The sequence below is a fragment of the Oncorhynchus mykiss genome, chromosome 16 (assembly GCF_057628025.1).
Source record: "Oncorhynchus mykiss isolate SJ-2025 chromosome 16, ASM5762802v1, whole genome shotgun sequence".
NCBI lineage: Eukaryota > Metazoa > Chordata > Actinopteri > Salmoniformes > Salmonidae > Oncorhynchus > Oncorhynchus mykiss.
The window spans coordinates 24,785,583-24,812,625 of NC_143037.1; the positions used below are offsets into that span (position 1 = coordinate 24,785,583).

At 41.3% G+C, this 27,043-nt stretch overlaps 1 protein-coding gene and 1 long non-coding RNA gene across 2 annotated transcripts in view; both read right to left on the reverse strand.

The window, feature by feature from the left end:
* scn4aa (sodium channel, voltage-gated, type IV, alpha, a) overlaps positions 1-15,003 on the reverse strand; it is a 52,607-nt gene extending 37,604 nt beyond the window's left edge. The window contains exons 1-9 of the mRNA XM_090202343.1: positions 11,520-15,003; positions 9,157-9,275; positions 8,878-8,967; positions 8,549-8,677; positions 7,858-7,949; positions 6,806-7,078; positions 6,632-6,695; positions 6,183-6,324; positions 5,741-5,938 (exon numbers count right to left, since the gene is read on the reverse strand). Of these exons, the coding sequence (XP_090058469.1) occupies positions 5,741-5,938; positions 6,183-6,324; positions 6,632-6,695; positions 6,806-7,078; positions 7,858-7,949; positions 8,549-8,677; positions 8,878-8,967; positions 9,157-9,275; positions 11,520-11,774 (1,362 nt within the window). The 5' untranslated portion in view covers positions 11,775-15,003. The remainder of the gene's footprint in view (positions 1-5,740; positions 5,939-6,182; positions 6,325-6,631; positions 6,696-6,805; positions 7,079-7,857; positions 7,950-8,548; positions 8,678-8,877; positions 8,968-9,156; positions 9,276-11,519) is intronic.
* Positions 15,004-16,209: 1,206 nt separating this feature from the next.
* LOC149976616 (uncharacterized) lies at positions 16,210-16,970 on the reverse strand. The gene is made up of 2 exons (XR_016487189.1): positions 16,836-16,970; positions 16,210-16,533 (listed from the first exon to the last, which is right to left on the reverse strand). It is a non-coding gene; the product is annotated as an uncharacterized LOC149976616 (long non-coding RNA).
* Between the last annotated feature and the right edge of the window lie 10,073 nt (positions 16,971-27,043).

Sequence of the window (27,043 nt, forward strand, 5' to 3'; positions counted from 1 at the left end):
AAAAAGAGTAAACACATTTTTTTTTAAATTTACACGCTGCTGAGTGGTGTTTCAAAACATTCCGATATGGACATCTCTTGCGATATGGATATTGGGTAAACCGATTTGAATTCAGTCAGTTTTCGACAGCACCCCCTTTTGATTGGAACGAAAACTTCCATACATACTGTATTTGCCTATTGTAGAAGTGCTCAAGAGACAAAAGTGCTCAAAGTTGACCTATTTTGCTGACCTTTAAACACTGGAAAAGATAAACGGTTGAGATTGATACCATTTAAAAGCTTACAAACAGGTTTGTTAAACTATTTAATTTCTTGAAAAAACTTTTTTTGTACAAATTGTCATTTTACCAGAAAAAAAACAAACTCCTTTTTTTTCATATTCACATACAGTATGTTGTAGCTTAGACCCTATTTTACCTCATCTGAGGTTTTGTGTTGTGCCCGTCATCGTTTGATACACAACATGCTCTTCATTACAGGTTGGGTGTCATGTTTTGGCTGACTAAAATTGGAATAAAATTGACATTTCAACTTTCAAAACACAGAGATGGTTGGAGGTTCACGCAGAAAACGTTGACTTGAATGGGAATATCTGTTTAAAACTATACTGTTAAACTATTGAAATAATAGAATAGACGTGACTATTTAAGTTGACATTCAACGGTGGGTGGACCGGCCGCCGTCTTTGTGGTAGTAATTAAAGATCAAATTTAAATTCAATGGTGTACCAGCTAAATTGCAGTGGTCTGACAGGATAGGTCCATTTCTATGAATTCTAGTTCTATGACTGAAATGACACAGTGTTGTGTTTCAACCAATGGTGGGCACAGCACAACACAAAAACCCCAGCGTGAGTTTACATGTTTTTTGATAATTGACGTTAAAAGGTTCAAATCTGTAATATTTTTTATTAAAACACTTTTATTTAAAAAAATGTATACAATAGTCTGACAACTCTGTAAGCTTTTAAATGATATCAAACTACTTAAGTAGTACTTTACACTATTTTTACTTAAGTAGTTTTTGGGGGTATCTGTACTTTACTATTTATATTTTTGACTACTTTTACTTCACTACATTCCTTAAGAAAATATTGTACTTTTTACTCCATTCCTTTTCCTTGACACCCAAAAGTACTCGTTATATTTTGAATGCTTAGCATGACAGGAAATTAGTCCAATTCACGCAAGTAATAAACCGAACGTCCCTGGTCATCACTACTGCCTCTGACCTGGCAGACCCACTAAACACACATGCTTCGTTTGTAAATTATGTCTGAATGTTTGGGTGTCCTCATGGCTTTCCGTAAATAAAAATAGGTTCCAACTGATTTGCTTAATATAAGGAATTTGAAATGGAATATACTTTTACTTTTGATACTTAAGTACAGTGGGGCAAAAAAGTATTTAGTAAGCCACCAATTGTGCAAGTTCTCCCACTTAAGATGAGAAGCCTGTCATTTTCATCATAGGTACACTTCAACTATGACAGACAAAATGAGAAAAGAAATTCCAGAAAATCACATTGTAGGATTTTTAATGAATTTATTTGCTAATTATGGTGGAAAATAATTATTTGGTCACCTACAAACAAGCAAGATATCTGGCTCTCACAGCCCTGTAACTTCTTCTTTAAGAGGCTCCTCTGTCCTCTACTCGTTACCTGTATTAATGCACATGTTTGAACTTGTTATCAGTATAAAACAAACCTGTCCACAACCTCAAACAGTCACACTCCAAACTCCACTATGGCCAAGACCAAAGAGCTGTCAAAGGACACCAGAAACAAAAAATTGTAGACCTGCACCAGGCTGGGAAGACTGCATCTTCAATAGGTAAGCAGCTTGGTTTGAAGAAATCAACTGTGGGAGCAATTATTAGGAAATGGAAGACATACAAGACCACTGATAATCTCCCTCAATCTGGGGCTCCACGCAAGATCTCACCCCGTGGGGTCAAAATGAACACAAGAACGGTGAGCAAAAATCCCAGAACCACACGGGGGGACCTAGTGAATGACCTGCAGAGAGCTGGGACCAAAGTAACAAAGCCTACCATCAGTAACACACTACGCAGCCAGGGACTCAAATCCTGCAGTGCCAGACGTGTCCCCCTGCTTAAGCCAGTACATGTCCAGGCCCGTCTGAAGTTTGCTAGAGAGCATTTGGATGATCCAGAAGAAGATTGGGAGAATGTCATATGGTCAGATGAAACCAAAATATAACTTTTTGGTAAAAACTCAACTCGTCGTGTTTGGAGGACAAAGAATGCTGAGTTGCATCCAAAGAACACCATACCTACTGTGAAGCATGGGGGTGGAAACATCATGCTTTGGGGCTGTTTTTCTGAAAAGGGACCAGGACGACTGATCCGTGTAAAGGAAAGAATGAATGGGGCCATGTATCGTGAGATTTTGAGTGAAAACCTCCTTCCATTAGCAAGGGCATTGAAGATGAAACATGGCTGGGTCTTTCAGCATGACAATGATCCCAAACACAACATAGGAGTGGCTTCGTAAGAAGCATTTCAAGATCCTGGAGTGGCCTAGCCAGTCTCCAGATCTCAACCCCATAGGAAATCTTTGGAGGGAGTTGAAAGTCAGTGTTGCCCAGCAACATGCCTAAAACATCACTGCTCTAGAGGAGATCTGCATGGAGGAATGGGCCAAAATACCAGCAACAGTGTGTGAAAACCGTGAAGACTTACAGAAAACTTTTGACCTCTGTCAATTGCCAACAAGGGGTATATAACAAAGTATGAGATAAACTTCTGTTATTGACCAAATACTTATTTTCCACCATAATTTGCAAATAAATTAATTAAAAATCCTACAATGTGATTTTCTGGATTTTTTCTCTCTCATTTTGTCTGTCATGGTTGAAGTGTACCTATGATGAAAATTACAGGCCTCTCTCATCTTTTTAAGTGGGAGAACTTGCACAATTGGTGGCTGACTAAATACTTTTTTGCCCCACTGTATATTTTAAACGAAATACTTTTAAACTTTTACTCAAGTAGAAATTTACTGAGTGACTTTTACTTGAGTCATTTTCTATTAAGGTATCTTTACATCTACTCAAGTATGACAGTCGGGTACTTTTTCCACCACTGATCTTTTCCAATGCTAAATACATGGATGTCTCATGGTATGGTGGTGTATACAAAATGGGTCAACTTTGAGCACCTCTATCTCCTAAATGTTTTGGCATTCAGGTCCAAAAATCACTTGCTGTCTACTTCTTCCCTGGGTAAACACATATGGAAAGTGTTGTTTAAATCAAAAGGGATTCTGTCAAAAAGGTATTGAATTCAAATTGATTTACACTATTGCACATGTCAATATTGCGATTTTGATGTGAATTTGATTAAATGTGCAACCCAAGGATAATACTTTGGGTTTAGTGGGCCAGCATCCCTGACACAAAGAGAAAGTAAGTCCAAGCTATCCTATTTGGTAGCCATTCAATATACCATCAGTCGATTGCCCCAACCTAATGATATGTACATTATTCCATATATACTGAGAGGCTTCAAAAATTGTATTTACATAGTGTTCAGTTTGATGTCATAATTTCTCATATCTTTTAAAATTATTTTAAAACTTTTACAGGGAAGTCATACTAAAATACATAAAACATATATACAATACAAAATTACAAAACAAATTAAGATTTTTTTTTTTTTTTTTTTTTTTATCAACATAGAGGTCTCTGATAATTTCTCTGAACTGACCAAGGGGAACCAGAACATCTAATTTCAGAGATCTCTGTGAGTTGTTCACCATAAAGGGCGCAAAAAAACCTAAAAGCATCTTTACCCAACTCTGGAGACTGAAGGGACCTCCAGTGTTATCTAAGCCTGTGTTTGTTCGTTTGTAAGTCCACATTTAATTAATAATGAGAGATACATAGGACGTTTCTGTATGAGTGCTTTGTAAATAAACAGAAGAGAATTCTGCTCTCTCCTTACATAGAAAGAGGCCCAACAAACGTTTTGATACAAAACACAATGGTGAGTTCTATAACCATCACCAGTAATAAACCTAAGGGCACAATGAAAAACAGCATCTAGTGGTTTAAGTGTAGATGATGCTGCATGCAAATAGATAATGTCCCTATAATCTAAAATAGACAAAAGGCCTGGACGATTTCCTTCCTATTAAAAAAAAAGTCAGGCATGCTTTCTTTCTGTAAAAGAAACGAGCCTTGAGCTTTAACTTCTTGACCAGCTCAGTGACATGTTTTTTTTTAATTCGTTTTTCATCAAGCCAGATACCAAGATATTTGTAGGAATGAATTTGCTCAATTTGTGTACCGTTCAAACTAGTCATTACAAATTCATTTAAATCTGGGTTATGGGGGCTAGAAAAAAAACATGCATTTATTTTTGTTTGCATTTAGCACTAACTTTAGATCAAATTAGTGACCTCTGCAGTGCTAGAAAATCTGATTTCAAATTTGAAAAGGCTTGGCCAACCGATGGAACACAACACTATCGGCATACAAATAAAAATGTTTTTTTACAGCATTACCAATGTTATTTATTTAGATTGTAAACAGTAGTGAGCCGAGTATCAAACCTTGAGGCACCCCTTTATGCAACTCAAGGAACTCAGATTTGACCCAATCAACCTTGATGGCCTGAGTTCTGTCATTGAAATAAGAAACCATCGGCCAGCATTATTATCCAACCCTTTCAAGGGCAACCTATTCAACAGAATAGCATGGTCTACAGTAGCAAAAGCTTTTGACAAGTCTACAAACATTGCAGCACAATTCTTTCTATCATCTTTGGCATTTGCAATATAATTAAAACAAGCATGGCAGATGTAGTGGTACTATGTTTAGGTCTGAATCCGGATTCATTAACCTTAAGAATACCATTTACCAATAGAAAATACCATAGACTTTTCTTGACCAATGATTCCAGGACTTTAGCAGGACAAAGGAGCCTGGAAATGGGTTGATAATTATCAAGATCACTACTACCACCACCTGTAACGGCAGATTTCCTCCTCTTCTTCTGAAGAGGAGGTGTAGCAGGGATCAGACCAAAACGCAGCGTGGTAAGTGTCCATATCGTTTATTATAAAACATAAACTGAACACTAAGAACTACAAAACAATAAATGTGAACATGAACGAAAACCAAACCGAAACAGTCCCGTGTGGTGACAAACACAGACATGGAAACAAACCAACAGTGAAACCCAGGCTACCTAAGTATGATTCTCAATCAGAGACAACTAACGACACCTGCCTCTGATTGAGAACCATACTAGGCCGAAACAGAAACCTAAACATAGAAACACAAAACATAGACTGCCCACCCCAACTCACGCCCTGACCATACTAAATAAAGACAAAACAAAGGAAAATAAAGGTCAGAACGTGACACCACCCTTTGTGTCCATAGCTAATAAGGCAGCAATAACTTTTGTTTCTGTGAATTGCCAAAAAGGAAAACTCTGACTACCATTTCCCAAGTCATGTGAGGTTGACTGATCATCCATCGAGGCAACTGGAGGCTCTATGTGGGAAGAACAGTCAACTAACTCACCAAGACCATTATGACCGCCAATATGACCAAATCTTAACTTTTTCAGTAAAGACGGAGGTGTCTAAAACTACTTTCTTTTCCAGAATTTAGAGGGATCACTAACAAAGTCTGCCATAGCTCTAAGGTAGTAGTGTGATTTGGCCTGTTTTGTCATGAGGATATGCAGTAGCTGTCACCTGACCTGGGCTTGGATCCTGTATTGCTCCAGAAGCCTCTGAAACTCCTCCTCCTTATCCTGCGCCTCTTTCAGAGTGGCCTCATTCTGCTCATCGTAGGCCATGGCAACCACGGCCAGGATGAGGTTGATGAGGTAGAAGGAACCCAGGAAGATGACCAGCACAAAGAAGATCATGTACGTCTTCCCCGCTGCTCGAAGTGTCTGCATACGAAGAGGCATGCAAAGACAAGTTTGGAGGATGACACAAAATGGGAAGTCAACATGCAGTTTGTAGTAAACCTCATGAAATTCCTTTTAGGCACACTCCCTGCAGTCCCTTTCAAGGAATGGAGAGCGCTCACATTTTTACAGGACAAAGTCCAGGAAAAGTCTAACTTAAGGCTTAAATTTGTACCTATGAAACAATGTATCATTCTATACTATATTATATATTGTAAGTACCAACCAGTTGGAACAGGTTCTCCCAGTAGTCCTGCGTCATGAGTCTGAAGAGGGACAAGAAGGCCCAGCCGAAGGAGTCGTAGCTGGTGTAGCCGTAGTTGGGGTTTCTCCCAGCCTTTATGCACGTGAATCCTTCTGGGCACTTCCTATCAACAGTGGTGGGTAGCGGGTGAAGAATCAGTTTGCACACAGCCGGCCACCCCTCCCTGACCCCACAATCCTCAACATCTAGAATGCTGCTTGTCAGAGACAAGAGCATAACTTATATCTGATAGTTGTATTGTGTGTATAGCTTACATAACATTTGACTACTTTTCCAATAGTGTTCTGTTTGCCCACAGTGGTGTGCATCCTTCCATCAAAACCCTGATATTGCTTTACTAAATGTAAGAAATACATTCATAACTCATCTTTGTATCATTGTGCCATTTGTGTTATCACAAAGTAACATACCCAGCATCAGAGCTGTTTCCGCAGAGAAGAGCATCCAGACTACCTTCCAAATAGTAGTGGTTCTCTATAGCCGAAAGACAGAGCAAATCAAACACAAACTAAAAGTACTGTTCATACCGTCACATCAGCCTGAAGTAGAGGAACAGATGACTTGTCTCAGTGGTTCAAACGCACCTATATTGCTGATGTACTCCTTGAAATCGACAGGAACGGTGGAATTTGCTGTTTCGCCAAAACCCATGGTGGCGTCAAGCGGCAAGGTGGAGTTGTAATCGTCGAACACCGTTGAGTTGAGGATGGGCCATCGGACACACTTGTTGCGCAAATTTCCCATGAAGAGTTGCAGGCCGATGAGCGCAAACACGGCCAGGGCGAACACAGTGAGGATCATCACGTCTACCATTTTCTTTACAGACTGGACCAGGGCGCCCACGATGGTTTTTAATCCTGGTCAAATGGATGCATGTCAGTGACACATCTGCAGGCCGAGATAAACCAGATTGTGCATAGTGGCTCTGATTCTGATGGCTTACTGGTTTCAGCATGGTGCTGTCAACACCAAGGTTATGGGTTTGTTTCCCGAATTGGCCACCCATACTATATATTTGACTGTGTAAACAGTAAGTTGCTTTGGATACTATTACTATTATTATCTGACATCACAGTGTCAATAGTTCAATAAGTCTGAACGTGTGCATACAAACCAGGTCAATTAATTGAAGACATATCAAGGAAACATTTTGATATTGACATCAGTTTGGCGAGTCTCAACAAGAGCTGCAGATGAAACAACCTGGACTCGGGTAGAGGTAACATGGTAAATACAAATCTGCTAAACGTATGATATATTGCGAATTCCAATTTACTGTGGCTAATGTTAGTTAGGTGGGAGACGGTTGATAGTTAGGTTAAAGGGTTAAGGTTAGGATTAGGATTAGCTAACGTGCTAAGTAGTTGCAAAGTAGCAAAACATTTGTGTAGTTCCAAGTTACTACTTAGCTAAAACGCTAAATTTGAAACGTGATGAGATTCGAACACGCAACCTTTGGGGTTGCTAGAAGTTCGCGTTATACGCCTGCCCATCCACCTCGACCAACCACCCTACTTTAGTTTTTTCCTTCAGTGACCTTCTGTTTCATGTAACCATTCCGAAAGCAACATATCATACTAATTAAGATAGTACATGTAAATCTGGGACAATGAGACCAGGCTGGATGAAAACATACCAGGAATCACAGTGATTGTTTTAAGGGCTCGGAGTACACGGAACGTCCTAAGGGCTGACACGTTGCCTAGATCAACAAACTCTGTGACGTACCTGTGGAGAGACACACAGTACAAGCAATATATTAACATGATTTAATTGTGGACTGACTGACAGTGGACAACAGTGGACCTGTCACTGAAGAACGTCTTGTGTGTTAAAAAAAGGTTACAAAATAGTACACAAAACATCAGACATGGTGTTTGCTGTGGTATATGATATCTTTTTTTTTATAGAGTCTATTTTTATATTGGTCCAATTCTTGGGCCAAATGGACGCACTGCTTGAGAGGGTGGCCAAAACCATTTATCCATCTCGCAACAAGACGTGTTGTATATACAAACTATTAGATTATTTTTTCATTTTTTTTAGCATTATTATTGGGTATGTTTTCAAATGTTTTACATTTGTTTTTCTAAGATTTAATCATGAATGTATTTAAATGTTTTTGGCAAAAATGCACAGAATGTATTTCTTAAATATAATGTGGCCAGGGGGGTCATTGCAAAAATAAGAATGTATCAATTTACTTACTTGGATAAATAAAGGCTGGATGTATAAAATGTGTTATAAAACATTTACTAACCATTCCAGTTTGCTAACAATTATATCATTAGTGAAAGAGGGAGCCAGTCGGGTGTTTAGGTACTCACGCCATGCTGATCACCATGAAATCCAGCCAATTCCATGGATCTCGAAGGAATGTAAAAGGGCCGACAACAAAGCCTCTTGACAACACTTTGCATGAGGCCTCAAAGGTATAAATACCAGTAAAAACATACCTGCAATGAGAAAACAGGATCTTTCCAATGCACTACTTCTGCAATTCTCTCTCTGTGAGCTACATTGTAATTCAGAGATAATTCATTGTTTACATGGCTTAAGACACTTTGAACCATTAGATATCGTGGTAAAACAGTGACGCGTGCAATAGCCCTTTCAGGAATCAATTCTGAAATTCAGCACAGGTTGGTATACTTACTCAACAGTTTTACTCCATGACGGTGGGTCGCTCATCGTCATAAAAAAGCAGTTCGACAGAATGGTAATCATGATGAACATGCTAAATAACTTAATATAGAGTCAAGGCAAACCGGCGGGCACACTGATTGTACTGAAAAACACAATAGTAACATCAAAGGTCGCGAAACCCTGTTGGGGTACAGCTTTATATACAGTACACAACAATATAAGACCATCCTTCTTACAATCCCCCCTTCCCTACACAGGGCAGCTAGAGTCCCTACATTAAAAAGGATATGAATGTATGAGAATTTTAATGGCTCCTCTTCTAAGATGATTGAAGGGGCTTAGAATGTAGCAAGCTGATTCAGCATTGAACCTGAAGATTGTGTTTCCTTTGGTGATCACGATAAAGGTCTGGAAAAACACAACATGAAAAGACATTACCGCACTGCTAAGTGAAGGACTAAAGTAACAAATTGTAAATAATAACGATTAAACTCTGCACAAAGCTTACATGGTGGTAAAGGATATTACATGCACTCCGGACAACTTATGGAATCATATTTGTCAAGTCATCCAACCTGTCATATTGCAGTGACACTCCAGCAAGCTAATCCAGGCTAGCATCCTAGTTCGCTAATCCCTTTTAGCCCCCAATTCATTCTATCACAGATAAAGGAAAACCACACTGTAGGTTTCACCCAGAATTTTAAAGGACAGGCTTGGTTTGGTGGCAATATCCAATGACAATGTCCCTGAAAGAACAGTGTGTGTGGGGTGTGTCTCTTTGAATGCCTGAAGTTAACACCTCAGAAGCAGCATTAACGATTGAGAACCTTGTGAATCTCGTGAACCCGTAGTGTGGTTTTCCTTTATTGGCAAGTGATTCAATTGGGGCCTTAGTGTGCAACACATGTACAGTCGTGGCCAAAAGTTTTGAGAATGACACAACTATTAATTTTCACAAAGTCTGCTGCCTCAGTTTGCAAGATGGCAATTTGCATATACTCCAGAATGTTATGAAGAGTGATCAGATAAATTGCAATTAATTGCAAAGTCCCTATTTGTCATGCAAAGGAACTGAATCCCCCAAAAAACATTTCCACTGCATTTCAGCCCTGCCACAAAAGGACCAGCTGACATCATCTCAGTGATTCTCTCGTTAACACAGGTGTGAGTGTTGACGAGGACAAGGCTGGAGATCACTCTGTCATGCTGATTGAGTTCGAATAACAGACTGGAAGCTTCAAAAGGAGGGTGGTGCTTGGAATCATTGTTCTTCCTCTGTCAATCATGGTTACCTGCAAGGAAACACACACCGTCATCATTGCTTTGCACAAAAAGGGCTTCACAGGCAAGGATATTTCTGCCAGTAAGATTGCACCTAAATCAACCATTTATTGTATCATCAAGAACTTCAAGGAGAGTGGTTCAATTGTTGTGAAGAAGGCTTCAGGGCGCCCAAGAAAGTCCAGCAAGTGCCAGGACCGTCTCCTAAAATTGATTCAGCTGTGGGATCGGGGCACCACCAGTACAGAGCTTGCTTAGGAATAGCAGCAGGCAGGTGTGAGTGCATCTGCACGCACAGTGAGGTGAAGACTTTGAGGATGGACTGGTGTCAAGAAGGGCAGCAAAGAAGCCACTTCTCTCCAGGCAAAATATCAGGGACCGACTGATATTCTGCAAAAGGTACAGGGATTGGACTGCTGAGGACTGGGGTAAAGTCATTTTCTCTGATGAATCCCATTTCCGATTGTTTGGGGCATCCGGAAAAAAGCTTGTCCGGAGAAGACAAGGTGAGTGCTACCATCAGTCCTGTGTTATGCCAACAGTAAAGTATCCTGAGACCATTCATGTGTGGGGTTGCTTCTCAGCCAAGGGAGTGGGCTCACTCACAATTTTGCCTAAGAACACAACCATGAATAAAGAATGGTACCAGCACATCCTCCAAGAGCAACTTCTCCCAAACATCCAGGAACAGTTTGGTGACAAACAATGCCTTTTCCAGCATGATGGAGCACCTTGCCATAAGGCAAAAGTGATAACTAAGTGGCTCGGGGAACAAAACATTGATATTTTGGGTCCATGGCCAGGAAACTCCCCAGACCTTAATCCCATTGAGAATTTGTGGTCAATCCTCAAGAGGCGGGTGGACAAACAAAAAAACACAAATTCTGTTAAACTCCAAGTATTGATTATGCAAGAATGGGCAACCATCAGTCAGGATGTGGCCCCGAAGTTAATTGACAGCATGCCAGGGCGGATTGCAGAGGTCTTGAAAAAGAAGGGCCAACACTGCAAATATTGACTCTTTGGATCAACTTAATGTAATTGTCAATAAAAGCCTTGGACACTTATGAAATGCTTGTAATTATACTTCAGTATTCCATAGTAAAATCTGACAAAAATATCTAAAGACACTGAAGCAGAAAACTTTGTGGAAATTAATATTTGTGTCATTCTCAACATTTTTGGCCACGACTATGTTAAGTCAGCTGTCATGATATGTCTAAATATAGTATCTTCGGGATAAGTCTGCTTTGCTTGAGTCATGACTATGTAAATAATTTTTTTTTTTAAAGGTACTAAAACAAAAATATGTTTATTTATTACAGTCCAGTGAAATTGCTAGGTGAGCTTGAGGTGTCCTGGACTGACCTTCTGTGCTTTGTAGAAGGGGTCTATGTCCTCCAGTGGTGTGTTAAGCATCTCTGTTGGGGCGTCTCCAAAGATCATGGGCAGACTCTTGCCGGCTTCCAGGTCTTTGCTGGGCTCCGACGGCCCATCACCTACGTACCCCTCTACTTCCGCGGCTATTCTCTTGTCCTCCATGAGCCTCTCAATCTCTGCCAGGGATTCCGGGGTGAAGCGGCGGAACGCATCAGCGCCTGTGGGAGGGAGCAGGGGTGCCATCTTCGCATTGCGAAGAGATACCACCACACCAGAATCGCTCTAGTCTAGAGTGAGCTATAGAAAGAGAAAGAGCGAGGGTGAGAGTCATCCACAGAATTAAATAGAACACATCTCTATGGAGTCATAGCCATAGCTGGTTCTTTCTAGAGCAGTGTTCTTCAATCGTGGTCCTGAGGACCCACAAGGTATGTATGCTTTTGTTCCTGCCCAGTGCTAACACACCTGATTTTAACTAATTAAGGGTCTTAAATTAGGTGATTAGTTGAATCAGGTGTTACTGGGCTGGAACTGGGCTGGAACAAAACACTGTGGGTCGCCAGGAGTTGAACAACACTGTCCTGGAGTGAGCAGAGAAACAGAGGGGGAACTTTTACAGGAGGAAACCATGCAATAAGGGTATTTTTAGAGAAGGAGAGACAGTGAAAAGAGATACTTTCACACAAGGGTCTCTATATAGTGAGCCAGGATAAGAGAGGGAGAGACAAGATTGCAACACTCTGGTGTTTCTAGTCAAACCTGGGTTCATACACTATTTGAAATCATTTAAATAATTTGAGCGTTTGCTTCAGCCAGCCAGGAGTGCCAGGGGGGCGGGGAAGGGGTTGGAACTTTTGGAACTTTTCCACCGGCTCTATTAGTTCCATTCCAACAGGCACGCTCAATCGAGCACAGTGAAAGTATTTGAAATGATTTCAAGTAGTATTCTGAACCCAGTTCAGTTTCTAGTGCACACTAGATACCCAGTCATTCACACTAGCAAAGTGTGGTGTATCGAACATTGGTTGTCTGCATGCCATAAAACGACAAAGGCTGCTGAGCTAAATCCTAGGTATTGGCTCAAAAATGTAACACAAATTGTAAAGTCTCAGGCACGATTCCTCATCACACGATCGTGGTTCACCAACCCTCCTATGTTACACTTCACCACCTTTGACCTCCTCCTCTACAGAACAACCCCAGCAGCTGACAGGTATTAAGTGACCAAATCCAGGTCATCCCAACAATGCCACTGACCAGTTATTGAACCTGTGTCTGCGTGCCACACCACTACATTAGCCGATTGAGCCTAGGAATTAGCTCGGGGAGTAAACTTCAGGCAAGGACATACCATCTCATTAGATTATGCTAGGGTAGACAGTGTGTGTATCAGCATGCCAGTCTTCTGTGAGAAAAACCACTTCCGTCTTTGTTACACTTCACTCCCCCTTTGACCTCCTCCTTCTCTCCGTAACAACCCAAGGAGTTGACAGACATCAGCTGACCAAATCCCGGTCACCCCACCAATGCCACTGATCAGCTATTGAACCTGGGTCGTCTGTGTGACACATGACTGTATTAGCTGCAGGGCTTAAGCCTATAGGCATAAGCTCAGGGAGTTAATGCAAGACTTTAGATCTTAGGCAAATTTACTCATTACATGAGCATGTTTCACTGAACCACTTCCATTACACTAGTGTCGAAACATTAACTTCTGTTTGCTACCTTAAAACATGACATTGATGCCATTGCTATATTTGTGTAAATGTCACACAGTCTGGACATATATCTTATGCATACTCTCACAGTAGCAATTATTTTCAGTATACCTTTGATTAACAGTACACAACCAGAACATCAAATCTGAAATGTTGCCTAATGGGTAGGCCCATCCACATTTGGGATGAAATTGTTGCTTGGGATACATGGTGCCAAGTCCTTTACCATTGGCATCGATACTTTTTGCAGTTGAGAAACAAAATACAAAGATTAATTACGCACTTACTTGTAAGTATCATGCTTATCTGTGTATATGTGCAGGGACATATGTGTGTATAAGTGTGTGCCCATGTGTGAAAGAGTGCATGCAGTGCTTGACTTGGACTGAAATAGGTGCTGGTACTCATTTTGTGTGCCGATACTGTTTATATTTAGGTGCAGGAACCCCACAATACTTTTGAGCTAATATTCTATAAGAGGTGCAGGAACTCAAGCAGTAAAAAAAAATGTGAGGTGCCGGTACACAGCTCCGGTGAGCTCCTGCCCAAATCAAGCACTGAGCATATGTGGTATATTTGTCTGCGACTTGGTAACGATCCCAGGCTTGAATGCCTTGATCTAGATCCAGTCCCCATAAAAATGGTGTACTGATCACATGAGCATGTTTCACTGAACCACCTCTGTTACACTGTTTTATTCAACACATTAACTTCTCTTTGGTACCTTAAAACATGACACTGAGGCCATTGCTGTACTTATGTAGATGTCCCACAGTCTGGACATATATCTTATGCATACTCTCACAGTAGCAATTATTTTCAGTATACCTTTCATTAACAGCACACAACCAGAACATCAAATCTGAAATGTTTCCTAATCATTGCTTGGGATCCATGGTTGCCAAGTCCTTTACCATTGGCGTCGATACTCTTTGTAGTTGAGAAACCAAATACAAAGATTAGTTACATACTTACACACTTGTAAGTATCATGATTGTGTGTATATGTGCAGGGAGGTATGTGTGTATAAGCGTGAGCCCGTGTGGGAAAGAGTATTCTATTTAGGTGCAGGAACTCCACAATACTTTTGAGCTAATATTCTATAAGAGGTGAAGGAATTTAAGCAGTAAAAAATGTGAGGTGCTGGTACTCAGCTCCTGCCCAAGTTAAGCACTGATTGTATGTACAGTATGTGGTACACTCTAAGAAACATGGGTTCCAAAAGGGTTCTTTGGCTGTCCCCATAGGATAACCTTTTTTGGTTCCAGGTAGAAGTCTTTTGGGTTCCATGTAGAACCCTCTGCGGTAAGGATTTTACATGGAACCCAGAAGAGTTCTACCTGGAACCAAAAATGGTTCTTCAAAGGGTTCTCCTGTGCGGACAGGCAAAGAACCCTTTTAGGCTCTATATAGCACCTTTTTTCTAAGAGGTGTGTGTGTCTGCGAGTTGGTAACGATCCCAGGCTTCATTGCCTTGATCTAGATCCAGTCTCAATGTAACCCCCACCCCCTCATATTACTTATTAACTTAGCAGGCGGCCAGTATCCAGGCCAATTGGCATTGCTTACATGCTAGCACAACATCGTGTTCAGCGGCCAGTCTGCTTTTCTCTGGAGAAGCTAAGGTTAAAGAGCTACTGCACTTCCTGATTTGGCCTTGTGTTCCATCAATGGTCATTAGGAAATGCAAGCGGCCATGGCTGAGGGCAAATGAGAGTTGTCTAGGGGTGTGGTTTGACATGCTTGTTTCTTTGCCATTCAAGCACAAAAAAAACAAGGGCAGTAGTGGGTAGAGAAAGGTTAGCTAAGATAGCGTTGCTATGGAGAGAACGTTTTGAAGTTGAGGACTTCTCCCCTCCTGATTGACTCGCCATCTCAAGAGTCAGCGCTAACCCTGTGCCAAGCTGACAGCAGCTAGCTAGCATAGATTTGGTGATAGCTGCAGCTGGCCATCCTATCTAGCTGATATTTCTCTGTCAAATCAGTTATGGCAAGATAGCAAGAGCCAGTGTCTGGAATTTGTTTCATGAGACAATCCTTCTATAACACCTTGCTACGAAAGTAGCTTGCAAAGCAGTTTCATCACGTCATGTAAATACATGTTACCATGGAAACTATATTAACAGCGTGTTGAAGGCCCGTTCTTGAGTCAGCTCAGCTGTCCTACAACACAATATTCTAACTGACTAGTTGTCTCGTCTCTCCTTATGTCCGCTGTTAGATCTTTCCCAGGGGACAAATCCCAGAACTACTAATATCCCTACAACAGGTGTAGGCTACATGTGAATATTGCACAAACATTGCCCAGCTTGAGTGTACTGTACATGCATTAATCAACAAAAACCGATGGGTGTTCATGTTACAAAGACAAAACATGTTATGCTGTAAATATCATATTGATGTGCATATAAAGATAGTATGCCTACACTTACCTAGCAAATAAAAAAAGTTGTGTGTAGAGTACAATTTCAGCTGTCTAACCAGAACAGCATTCTATTTAGCCATATCTAAGGATTTGGCTATCTAACCACACACTGACATGCACAGCTCTCTGGGTGATGAAGTTCCTTCCATCTATGTAATGTATTACAGGTTATGGATAGGTAAAGTCAGGTGGCAGGAGGGGTGGAGTGCATGATACTCCAACCTGGATATGACAGATTTTGCCTCAACCAATGGGTCCAGCAGTTCAATAACTACAGTACAGGCAGATGTGAGATGCAGGAGGATGGCGCACTCATACTACTCAGTAGGTAACTGACAATTCATCAGGCAGTAGCCTACAGAGTAATATGAGAAGAGTTCAATTGCTGAACTTTTGTAGATATTCTAAACAAAGTATTTTGATAACATTCAAGTGTAACAGTTCCATGTAGAATAAACCTTACTTTACATAATACTGTAGAAGCAGTGTTCTGCTAGTACCAATAGATTATCTAATAAAAAAAGACAAAAAGTAATAGATGTCTTGTAAAAATTTTATGCTGAGTTGCAAGGTCTCTCCCAATTCTGACATCAGTATTAACCTGTCTTTCAGTCAGAGGACTCCATCTGAAAAGCAACTCTTCTTCCCATCTGTAGAAAACCAAGGAAGAGTTGATGAGTGACACATTGAAAGGGTGATATGATGTACTGTCTTATTAGTAATCACTGTTTGTTTGTCCCTTTTGAGGCGTTTGCCAACGCCTGATTGGCATGGCAGCGTAGATCAGCTCCAGGTCCCTCTCATCACAGATACTGGTCATGCAGAAGCCCGACTACGGCTCCTATATCCGACCCAGCTCCTATATCACAGAGGGAGGGAGAGAAATACTGTCACCATACAGTCATGGAAGCCAACAGTAAATACACAGTTGAAATAGCCAATCAGAGATCCTGATTCACAAGGGACACGTGCCAGCATGTCACTGACTTGTTGGCATTACTCACTCTGGGCCCAATAGTCCATTGGAAGGGGGCAGCTTTCTTACAACGTACAGTACAAGACACACATATACACAGAGCACTGATTACATTATCAATGGTGGTTAGGTGAATTCCAGGACTGATAGTATTTTGACCATTGACCAGATCAAATGTGACCAACCTGATTCAAGTGTCCTCCATTACTCTCAAGCAGGACTGGTGTATGGGCCTCAGCCTTCTGTAACAGCTCCTGATATGGCAGAGGGGGTTCCAACAACATTGCTGAACTACAAATCAACCAGGTCTTGTACGTAGCCTGTGGATGAAATCAAATATCATCACTCAATAAACATATAGTGAGAGAATAAAAAGTTATCGTTTGGAAGTAATTTATATGCTAATAGAAGGACTGCAACTACCGAACAGATTCAGGCAGGTGAATCTGACAGTGTTACTATGCAACCAGCTGTGTACGATGCTGAATGCTTGCTGATACGTTTTGTATTCGCTGACAGAGCCATATTTGTAGTAGACAAGTAACATAATTCATTTATTTTTGCCAAAAAAAATACAAACTTTTACGAGAACAGGCCTGTTGATTTTGGTTAAGCAGACGAAGCCCCCGAATGTTAGCTAGTTAGCTACCTAACTTGCAAATCCGGGGTACTTATATCTGTCTGAGTTGAAATGACTTGGCTAGTGTTAGCTAGATTTGAAACATTATCGAAAGTAAGCTGGCTACATCCTATGATTAGCTAGCAAGCTAGTATCCAAGTGCCTGCCCTGTATTGACCCTAAATGTCAATGGGCTACAGTTAGCTGTTGTTAGCAAGGTAGCTAGCTAATGTGAGCTATGCACAATTTTCCTCTGAAATGCTACATCGCATTAGCTTCTTGTATTTAGCTAGATACAGTACCATTCCCCTTTCATCTGTGGCATTTTAGCTAGCCTGGTTCGCTAGCATCATCAAATAATGTTGAATAACCAAAAGTAGCTACTAGCTAACTAGCACCAATTATCTAATTTAGCTAACGTACTCACCAACACCAGTGCAGTGGTTGACGGTAGACAGGCAGCAGAAGTGACCGTGTCGAATGTAATCCACTCCTGGCAATATTGTTGAAATGTATTGGAATTTTGCACCAACTTTATGGAAGCCCATTTTCACTCATAATTGCAAAGCGAAATGTGCGTTCCACCCATATGCAGCCTTGACAGCACATGTCCACATGGCAGCTGGATGCGGACTACAATTTGTTTTCTCTGCAATTTGGCATAATTGGCAAAAGTGGGCATGATCATAATCCATACCCAACCATCCAGAAAAATCATGACGAATTCAATTACAAAACTATGTTTTGGACGAGACTGACTTTATGACCATAATTATCCTATTTACACTTTGTAATACATCTTGACACTATAATATTGTAACGACCCTGGGTTTATAAGCGGCGGAGGGGCACAGCTTTTGGGGCACAGTCGATAACGCGCTGGTCTTCGGGCCTGAAGGTCGAGGGTTCTGCCGCATATCGATGGTACATAAAGTCATTTAAAACCACAGAAGGGGCAGTTGACCTTTAAGCTCCTGATAGGACCAGTAATATGTTCATTTGTTTCTCAACCGTCTCTGAACGTTAAAAAAATGATATTAGATGATATGGATTTAAACTAATTCAACCAACAGAAAACTATTCAGTCAGGTGTTACTTTCCCCCCCCATCAATATACAGTATATACACTGAATATACCAAATATTAGGAACACCTTTCCAATATTAAGTTGCACTTTAATTATTTGGTCTGTTGTGCATGGGTATGAAGGCTCAGTGTTTGTCGTTTCCATTTCATGCCTAAATTTGCTAATCTTGTCTGCAAAAAAGTGTATTAGGACATGTTTGCGATTAGCCCACTATGCTGTTTTGGGATAGCATATGAACCACAGTCGATATCTTAATATACACAATATACACAGGCAGCTAGGAAAGCAAAGGCTAGCTTTTTCAAACAGAAATTTGGATCTTGTAGCACAAACTTCGAAAAGTTCTGGGACACTAAAGTCCATGGAGAATAAGAGCACCTCCTCCCAGCTGCCCACTGCACTGAGGCTAGGAAACACTGTCACCACCGATTAAATCCATGATAAATTAGAATTTCAATATGCATTTTTCCATAGCTGGCCATACTTTCCACCTGGCTACCCCTACCCCGGTCAACAGCTCCGCACCCCCCACAGCAAATTGCCCAAGCCTCTCACATTTCTCCTTCACCCAAATCCAGATAGCTGATGTTCTGAAAGAGCTGCAAAATCTGGACCCCTACAAATCAGCTGGGCTAGACAATCTGGACTCTCTCTAAAAAATATCCACCACAATTGTTGAAACCCCCATTACTTGCCTGTTCAACCTCTCTTTCGTATCGTCTGAGATCCCCAAAGATTGGAAAGCTGCCACGGTCTTTCGAATCCCACCGTACCTTCTCCGCTACGCAATCTGGTTTCCGAGTTGGTCATGGGTGCACCTCAGCCACGCTCAAGGTCCTAAACGATATCATAACTGCCATCGATAAAAGACAATACTGTGCAGCTGCATTCATCGACCTGGCCAAGGCTTTCGACTTTGTCAATCACCAAATTCTTATCGGCAGACTCAACAGCCTTGGTTTCTCAAATGACTGCCTCGCCTGGTTCACCAACTACTTCTCAGACAGAGTTCAGTGGGTCAAATCGGAGGGCCTGTTGTCCGGACATTTGGCAGTCTCTATGGGGGTGCCACAGGGTTCAATTCTCGGGCCGACTCTTTTCTCTGTATACATCAATGATGTCGCTCTTACTGCTGGTGATTCTCTGATCCACCTCTACGCAGACGACACCATTCTGTATACTTATGGCCCTTCTTTGGACACTATTAACTAACCTCCAGACGAGCTTCAATGCCATGCAACTCTCCTTACATGGCCTCCAACTGCTCTTAAATGCAAGTAAAACTAAATGTATGCTCTTCAACCGATCGCTGCCCTCACCTGCCCACCCGTCAATACTCTGGACGGTTCTGACTTAGAATATGTGGGCAACTACAAATACCAAGGTGTCTGGCTAGAGTGTAAACTCACATTAACTACTTATGGCTGCAGGGGCAGTATTGAGTAGCTTGGATGAAAGGTGCCCAGAGTAAACGGCCTGCTCCTCAGTCCCAGTTGCTAATATATGCATATTATTAGTAGTACTGGATAGAAAACACTCAAGTTTCTAAAACTATTTGAATGATGTCTGTAAGTATAACATAACTCATATGGCAGGCAAAAACCTGATTAGAAATCCAAACAGGAAGTGGGAAATCTGAGGTTGGTCGAATTTTAACCCGGCCCCTATTGAATACACAGTGGGATATGGATAAAGTTGCACTTCCTAGGGCTTCCAGTAGATGTCAACCGTCTTTAGAAACTTGAATGAGGCTTCTACTGTGTTGTGGAGCCGGATGGGAGCTGTTTGAGTCTGTGGTCTGTCAGAGAGCCAGATCCTGGTCATGCGCATTTCACATGATATAGCGACCTGCATTCCATGGGTTCTCTACAGACATAGGAATTCTCCGGTTGGGACTTTATTGAAGATTTATGATAACAACATCCTAAAGATTGATTCTATATTTAGTTTGACAAGTTTCTTCGACCTGTAATATAACTTTTAGAAGTTTTCGTCCGACATTCGGATGGACCTGCACGAGCGTTTGGATTTGTGTACTAAACGCGCTAACAAAAGTAGCTACTTGGACATAAATAATGGACATTATCGGACAAATCAAGCATTTATTGTGGAACTAGGATTCCTGGGAGTGCATTCTGATGAAGATTGTCAAAGGTAAGGGAATATTTATAATGTGATTTCTGATTTCTGTTGACTCCAACATGGCGGATAATTACATTTGTATGAGCGCTCACTCAGATTATTGCATGGTTTGCTTTTCCGTAAAGTAAAAAAAAAATCTGACACAGCGTTTGCATTAAGGAGAGGTATATCTATATTTCCATGTCTAACAATTGTATTTATCGACATTTATAATGAGTATTTCTGTAAAATGATGTGGCTCTCTGAAATATCACTGGATGTTTTTGGAACTAGTGAACGTAACACGCCAATGTATACTGAGATTTTTAAAATATAAATATGAACTTTATCAAACAAAACATACATTGTATTGTGTACCATGAAGTTCTATGAGTGTCATCTGATGAAGATCATCAAAGGTTAGGGATTCATTTTATCTCTGTGCTTTTTGTGACTCCTCTCTTTGGCTGGAAAAATGGCTGAATTTTTCTGTGAGTTGGTGGTGACCTAACATAATGTTTGTGGTGCTTTCGCTGTAAAGCGTATTTGAAATCGGACACTGTGGTGGGATTAACAACAGGATTACCTTAAAAACGGTATAAGATACATGTATGTTTGAGGAATTTTAATTATGAGATTTGTTGTTTTGAATTTGGCGCCCTGCACTTTCACTGACTGTTGTCATATAGATCCTGTTAATGGGATTGCAGTCCTAAATTAAGCATCTCCAATCCAAAATTTAATCTAGAATTGGCTTCCTGTTTTGCAACAAAGCATCCTTCACTCATGCTGCCAAACATACCCTCGTAAAACTTACTATCCTACCCATCCTTGACTTTGGCGATGTCATTTACAAAATAGCCTCCAACCCTCTACTCAGCAAATTGGATGCAGTCTATCACAGTGCCATCCGTTTTGCACACCAAAGCCCTATATACTACCCACCACTGTGACCTGTATGCTCTCGTTGGCTGGCCCTCGCTTCATATTCGTCACCTAAACCCACTGGCTCCAGGTCATCTATAAGTCTTTGCTAGGTAAAGCCCCGCCTTATCTCAGCTCACTGGTTACCATAGCAGCACGCGCCAATTCCTCCTTTGGCCGCATTTCCTTCCAGTTCTCTGCCGCCAATGACTGGAACGAATTGCAAAAATCACTGAAGCTGGAGACTCATATCTCCCTCACTAACTTTAAGCATCAGAACAGCTTACAGATCATTGCACCTGTACATTGCCCATCTGTAAATAGTCCACCCAACTACCTCATCCCCATATAGTTTTTTTGCTCCTTTGCACCCCAGTATCCCTACTTGCACATTCATCTTCTGCACATCTATCACTTTAATTGCTAAATTGTAATTATTTTGCCACTATGGCCTATTTATTGCCTTACCTCCCTAATCGTACCTCATTTGCACACACTGAATATAGACTTTTTTATTGTATTATTGACTGTACGTTTGTTTATTCCATGTGTAACTCTGCGTTGTTGTTTGTGTTGCACTGCTTTGCTTTATCTTGGCCAGGTCGCAGTTGTAAATGAGAACTTGTCCTCAACTGGCCTACCTGGTTAAATAAAGGTGAAATATATATACATATTTTTTTATGTATATATGCATATACACATACAGTGCATTCAGAAAGTATTCAGACCCCTTGACTTTTTCCACATGTTGTTACGTTACAGCCTTAAAATGAAATTGATTAAATTATTGTTTCATGTCATCAATCTACACACAATACCCCCATAATGACAAAGCAAAAACAGGTTTTATGCAAATGTATTAAAAATAAAAAACATAACATAAAATTGAGCTCAGGTGCATCCTGTTTCCACTGATCATCCTTTAGATGTGTCTACAGCTTCATTGGAGTCCACCTGTGGTAAATTCAATTGATTGGACATGATTTGGAAAAATACACACCTGTCTATATAAGGTCCCACAGTTGACAGTGCATGTCAGAGCAAACACCAAGACATAAGGTTGAAGGAATTGTCCGTTGAAATGGAAGGAGTATCAGACCACTGCAAATCTACCAAGACCTGGCCGTCCCTCTAAACTTTCAGCTCATACAAGGAGAAGACTGATCAGAGATGCAGCCAAGAGGCCCATGATCACTCTGGATGAACTGCAGAGATCTACAGCTGAGGTGGGAGACTCTGTCCATAGGACAACAATCAGTCGTATATTGCACAAATCTGGCCTTTATGGAAGAGTGGCAAGAAGAAAGCCATTTCTTAAAGATATCCATAAAAAGTGTCGTTTAAAGTTTGCCACAAGCCACCTGGGAGACACACCAAACATGTGGAAGAAGGTGCTCTGGTCAGATGAAACCAAAATTGAACTTTTTGGCAACAATGCAAGACGTTTGGCGTAAAAGCAACACAGCTCATCACCCTGAACACACCATACCCACTGTCAAACATGGTGGCAGCATCATGGTTTGGGCCTGCTTTTCTTCAGCAGGGACAGGGAAGATGGTTAAAATTGATGGGAAGATGGATGGAGCCAAATACAGGACCATTCTGGAAGAAAACCTGATGGAGTCTGCAAAAGACCCGAGACTGGGACGGAGATTTGTCTTCCAACAAGACAATGATCCAAAACATAAAGCAAAATCTACAATGGAATGGTTCAAAAATAAACATATCCAGGTGTTAGAATGACCAAGTCAAAGTCCAGACCTGAATCCAATCGAGAATCTGTGGAAAGAACTGAAAACTGCTGTTCACAAATGCTCTCCATCCAACCTCACTGAGCTCGAGCTGTTTTGCAAGGAGGAATGGGAAAAAATTTCAGTCTCTCGATGTGCAAAACTGATAGAAACATACCCCAAGCGACTTACAGCTGTAATCGCAGCAAAAGGTGGCGCTACAAAGTATTAACTTAAGGGGGCTGAATAATTTTGCACGCCCAATTTTTCAGTTTTTGATTTGTTAAAAAAGTTTGAAATATCCAATAAATGTCGTTCCACTTCATGATTGTGTCCCACTTGTTGTTGATTCTTCACAAAAAAATACAGTTTTATATCTTTATGTTTGAAGCCTGAAATGTGGCAAAAGGTCGCAAAGTTCAAGGGGGCCGAATACTTTCGCAAGGCACTGTATATATATATATATATATATATATATATACACACATATATATACAGTACCAGTCAAAGGTTTGGACACCTGCTCATTCAAGGGGTTTTCTTTATTTTTACTATTTTCTACATTGTAGAATAGTGAAGACAAACTATGAAATAACACATATGGAATCATGCACTAACCCAAAAAGTGTCAAACAAATTAAAATATATTTTATATTTGAGATTCTTCAAAGTTGGCACCCTTTGCCTAAATGACAGCTTTGCACACTCTTGGCATTCTCTCAACCAGCTTCAAATTGGCTCAACCAGAGGTAGTCACCTGGAATGCATTTCAATTCACAGGTGTGCCTTAAGTTAATTTGTGGAATTTATTTCCTCCTTAATGCGTTTGAGCCAATCACTTGTGTTGTGACAAGGTAGGGTCGGTATACAGAAGATAGCCCTATTTGGTAAAAGACCAAGTCCATATGTGACCGACCGGCTCAAAATTTGAAATTGTGTTTTTTACATTGGATAAAAGTAGAGACTCAGAGCTACAAAATTGTATATCATACACTACAGTTGAGTTGATAAACTTACAAACTCACTTTTGAGCCCTTCTTTTTTTACACCCATTCAGTATCATAAGCTTTAGCCCCACCCATCTCTTTAAGGATTGATCCAAATGTACTAACAACAGCAGTCAAGCTAACTTGCTAGCTACTTCCAGTCATCTAAGTGAGAGAACAACAAACTGAACACCCTAGCAGAGCTAGTTAGGCTTTCATGTTATCCAGAGTGGTGGTGACTCAGATTGTACTTTCGTAAATTCAGAGCGTTTCGCATTGAGCACACACCGAACGCTCTGGCCGATGAGTTTACTGACACCAGCCATATTCAACGGGTGTTGAGCATTCGTAAATTCATCAGTTTTTCTGCGGTCTCTGGCACACTCAGACGAGAGTGCTCTGAAATCGGAGTAGATGGCCAGACTGAATTTATGAACGCAATGGTTACTTGCCCCGAAATGGTTACTTGCATAGTGGAGTCTTTTGTTAAGACATGTAGCTAGCTAGCTAGCTAGCTAGCTAGGTAAACAATTAACCATAATCACAACTCATGACGATACTACCCTGCCTGAATCTGCAGGTAGCTAACCAACCAAGTTCAAAGTTAGCTAGCTAACATTAGGCTCTAGCTAGCCAGGCACATAGCTCTAAGATACAAATAATAAGATCATACATGTAACGTTAGCTAGCGAGCCAGCCAGCTAACGTTAGTTAGCTAGCTAGGTAAACAATGAACCATAATCACAACTCATGACGTATACAGAATGGTGTCGTCAGAGAATCACCAGCAGCAAGAGCAACATCATTGATGTATACAGAAAAGAGAGTCGGCCCGAGAATTGAACCCTGTGGCACACCCATAGAGATTGTCAGAGGTCCGGACAACAGGCCCTCCGATTTGACACACTGAACTCTGTCAGAGAAGTAGTTGGTAAACCAGGCGAGGCAATCATTTGAGAAACCAAGGCTGTCGAGTCTGCCAATAAGAATGTTGTGATTGACAGAGTCGAAAGCCTTGGCCAGGTCGAGGAATACGGCTGCACAGTAATGTCTCTTATCGATGGCGGTTATGATGTCGTTTAGAACCTTGAGCGTGGCTGAGGTGCACCCATGACCAGCTCTGAAACCAGATTACATAGCGGAGAAGGTATGGTGGGAATCGAAATGGTCAGTAATCTGTTTGTTAACTTGGCTTTCGAAGACCTTAGAAAGACAGGGTAGGATAGATATAGGTCTGTAGCAGTTTGGGTCTAGAGTGTCACCCCGTTTGAAGAGGGGGGTGACCGCGGCAGCATTCCAATCTTTGGGAATCTCAGACGATACGAAAGAGAGTTTGAACAGGCTAGTAATAGGGGTTGCAACAATTTCAGCAAATCATTTTAGAAAGAGGGTCCAGATTGTCTAGCCCGGGTGATTTGTAGGGGTCCAGATTTTGCAGCTCTTTCAGAACATCAGCTATCTGGATTTGGGTAAAGGAGAAATGGTGGGTGCTTTGGCGGGTTGCTGTGGAGGGTGCCGGGCAGTTGACCGGGGTAGGGGTAGCCATGTGGAATGCATGGCCAGCCGTAGAGAAATGCTTATTGAAATTCTCAATTATAGTGGATTTATCAGTGGTGACAGTGTTTCCTAGCCTCAGAGCAGTGGGCAGCTGGGAGGAGGTGCTCTTATTCTCCATGGACTTTACAGTGTCCCAGAACTTTTTTGAGTTAGTACTACAGGATGCAAATTTCTGTTTGAAAAAGCTTGCCTTAGCTTTTCTAACTGCCTGTGTATATTTGTTCCTAACTTCCCTGAAAAGTTTCATATCACGGGGGCTATTCGATGCTAATGCAGAACGCCACAGGATGTTTTTGTGCTGGTCAAGGGCAGACAGGTCTGGAGTGAATCAAGGACTATATCTATTTCCTAGTTCTACATTTTTTGAGAGGGGCATGCTTATTTAACATGGTGAGGAAGGCACTTTTAAAGAATAGCCAGGCATCATCTACTGACGGGATGAGGTCAATGTCATTCCAGGATACCCCGGCCAGGTCGATTAGAAAGGCCTGCTCGCAGAAGTATTTCAGGGAGCGTTTGACAGTGATGAGGGGTGGTCGTTTGGTCGCAGACCCATTACGGATGCAGGCAATGAGGCAGTGATCGCTGAGATCTTGATTGAAAACAGCAGAAGTGTATTTGGAGGGTGAATTAGTTAGGATGACATCTATGAGGGTGCCCATGTAAACTGATTTGGGGTTGTCCCTGGTAGGTTCATTGATAATTTGTGTGAGATTGAGGGCATCAAGCTTAGTTTGTAGGATGGCCGGGGTGTTAAGCATGTCCCAGTTTAGGTCACCTAGTAGCACGAGCTCAGAAGATAGATGGGGGGGAAATCAATTCACATATGGTATCGAGGGCACAGCTGGGGGCAGAGGGAGGTCTATAGCAAGCGGCAACAGTGAGAGACTTGTTTCTGGAAAGGTGCATTTTTAGAAGTAAAAGCTCAAATTGTTTGGGTACAGACTTAGCCTGCAGAGTTCTGTATTACTATATTTGCAGTAGATTGCAACACCGCCCCCTTTGGCAGTTCTATCTTGGTGGAAAACGTTATAGTTAGCAATGGAGAGGTCAGGTTTTTTGGTGGTTTTCCTAAGCTAGGATTCAGACACGGCTAAGACATCTGGGTTGGCAGAGTGTGCTAAAGCAGTGAGTAAAACACAGTTAGGGAGTAGGCTTCTAATGTTAACATGCATGAAACCAAGGCTTTTACGTTTACAGAAGTCAACAAATGAGAGCACCTGGGGGGTGGGAGTGGAGCTAGGCACTGCAAGACCTGGATTAACCTCCACATCACCAGAGGAACAGAGGAGAAGTAGGATAAGGGTACGGCTAAAGACTATACGAACTGGCCATCTAGCACGTTCAGAACAGAGAGTAAAAGGAGCAG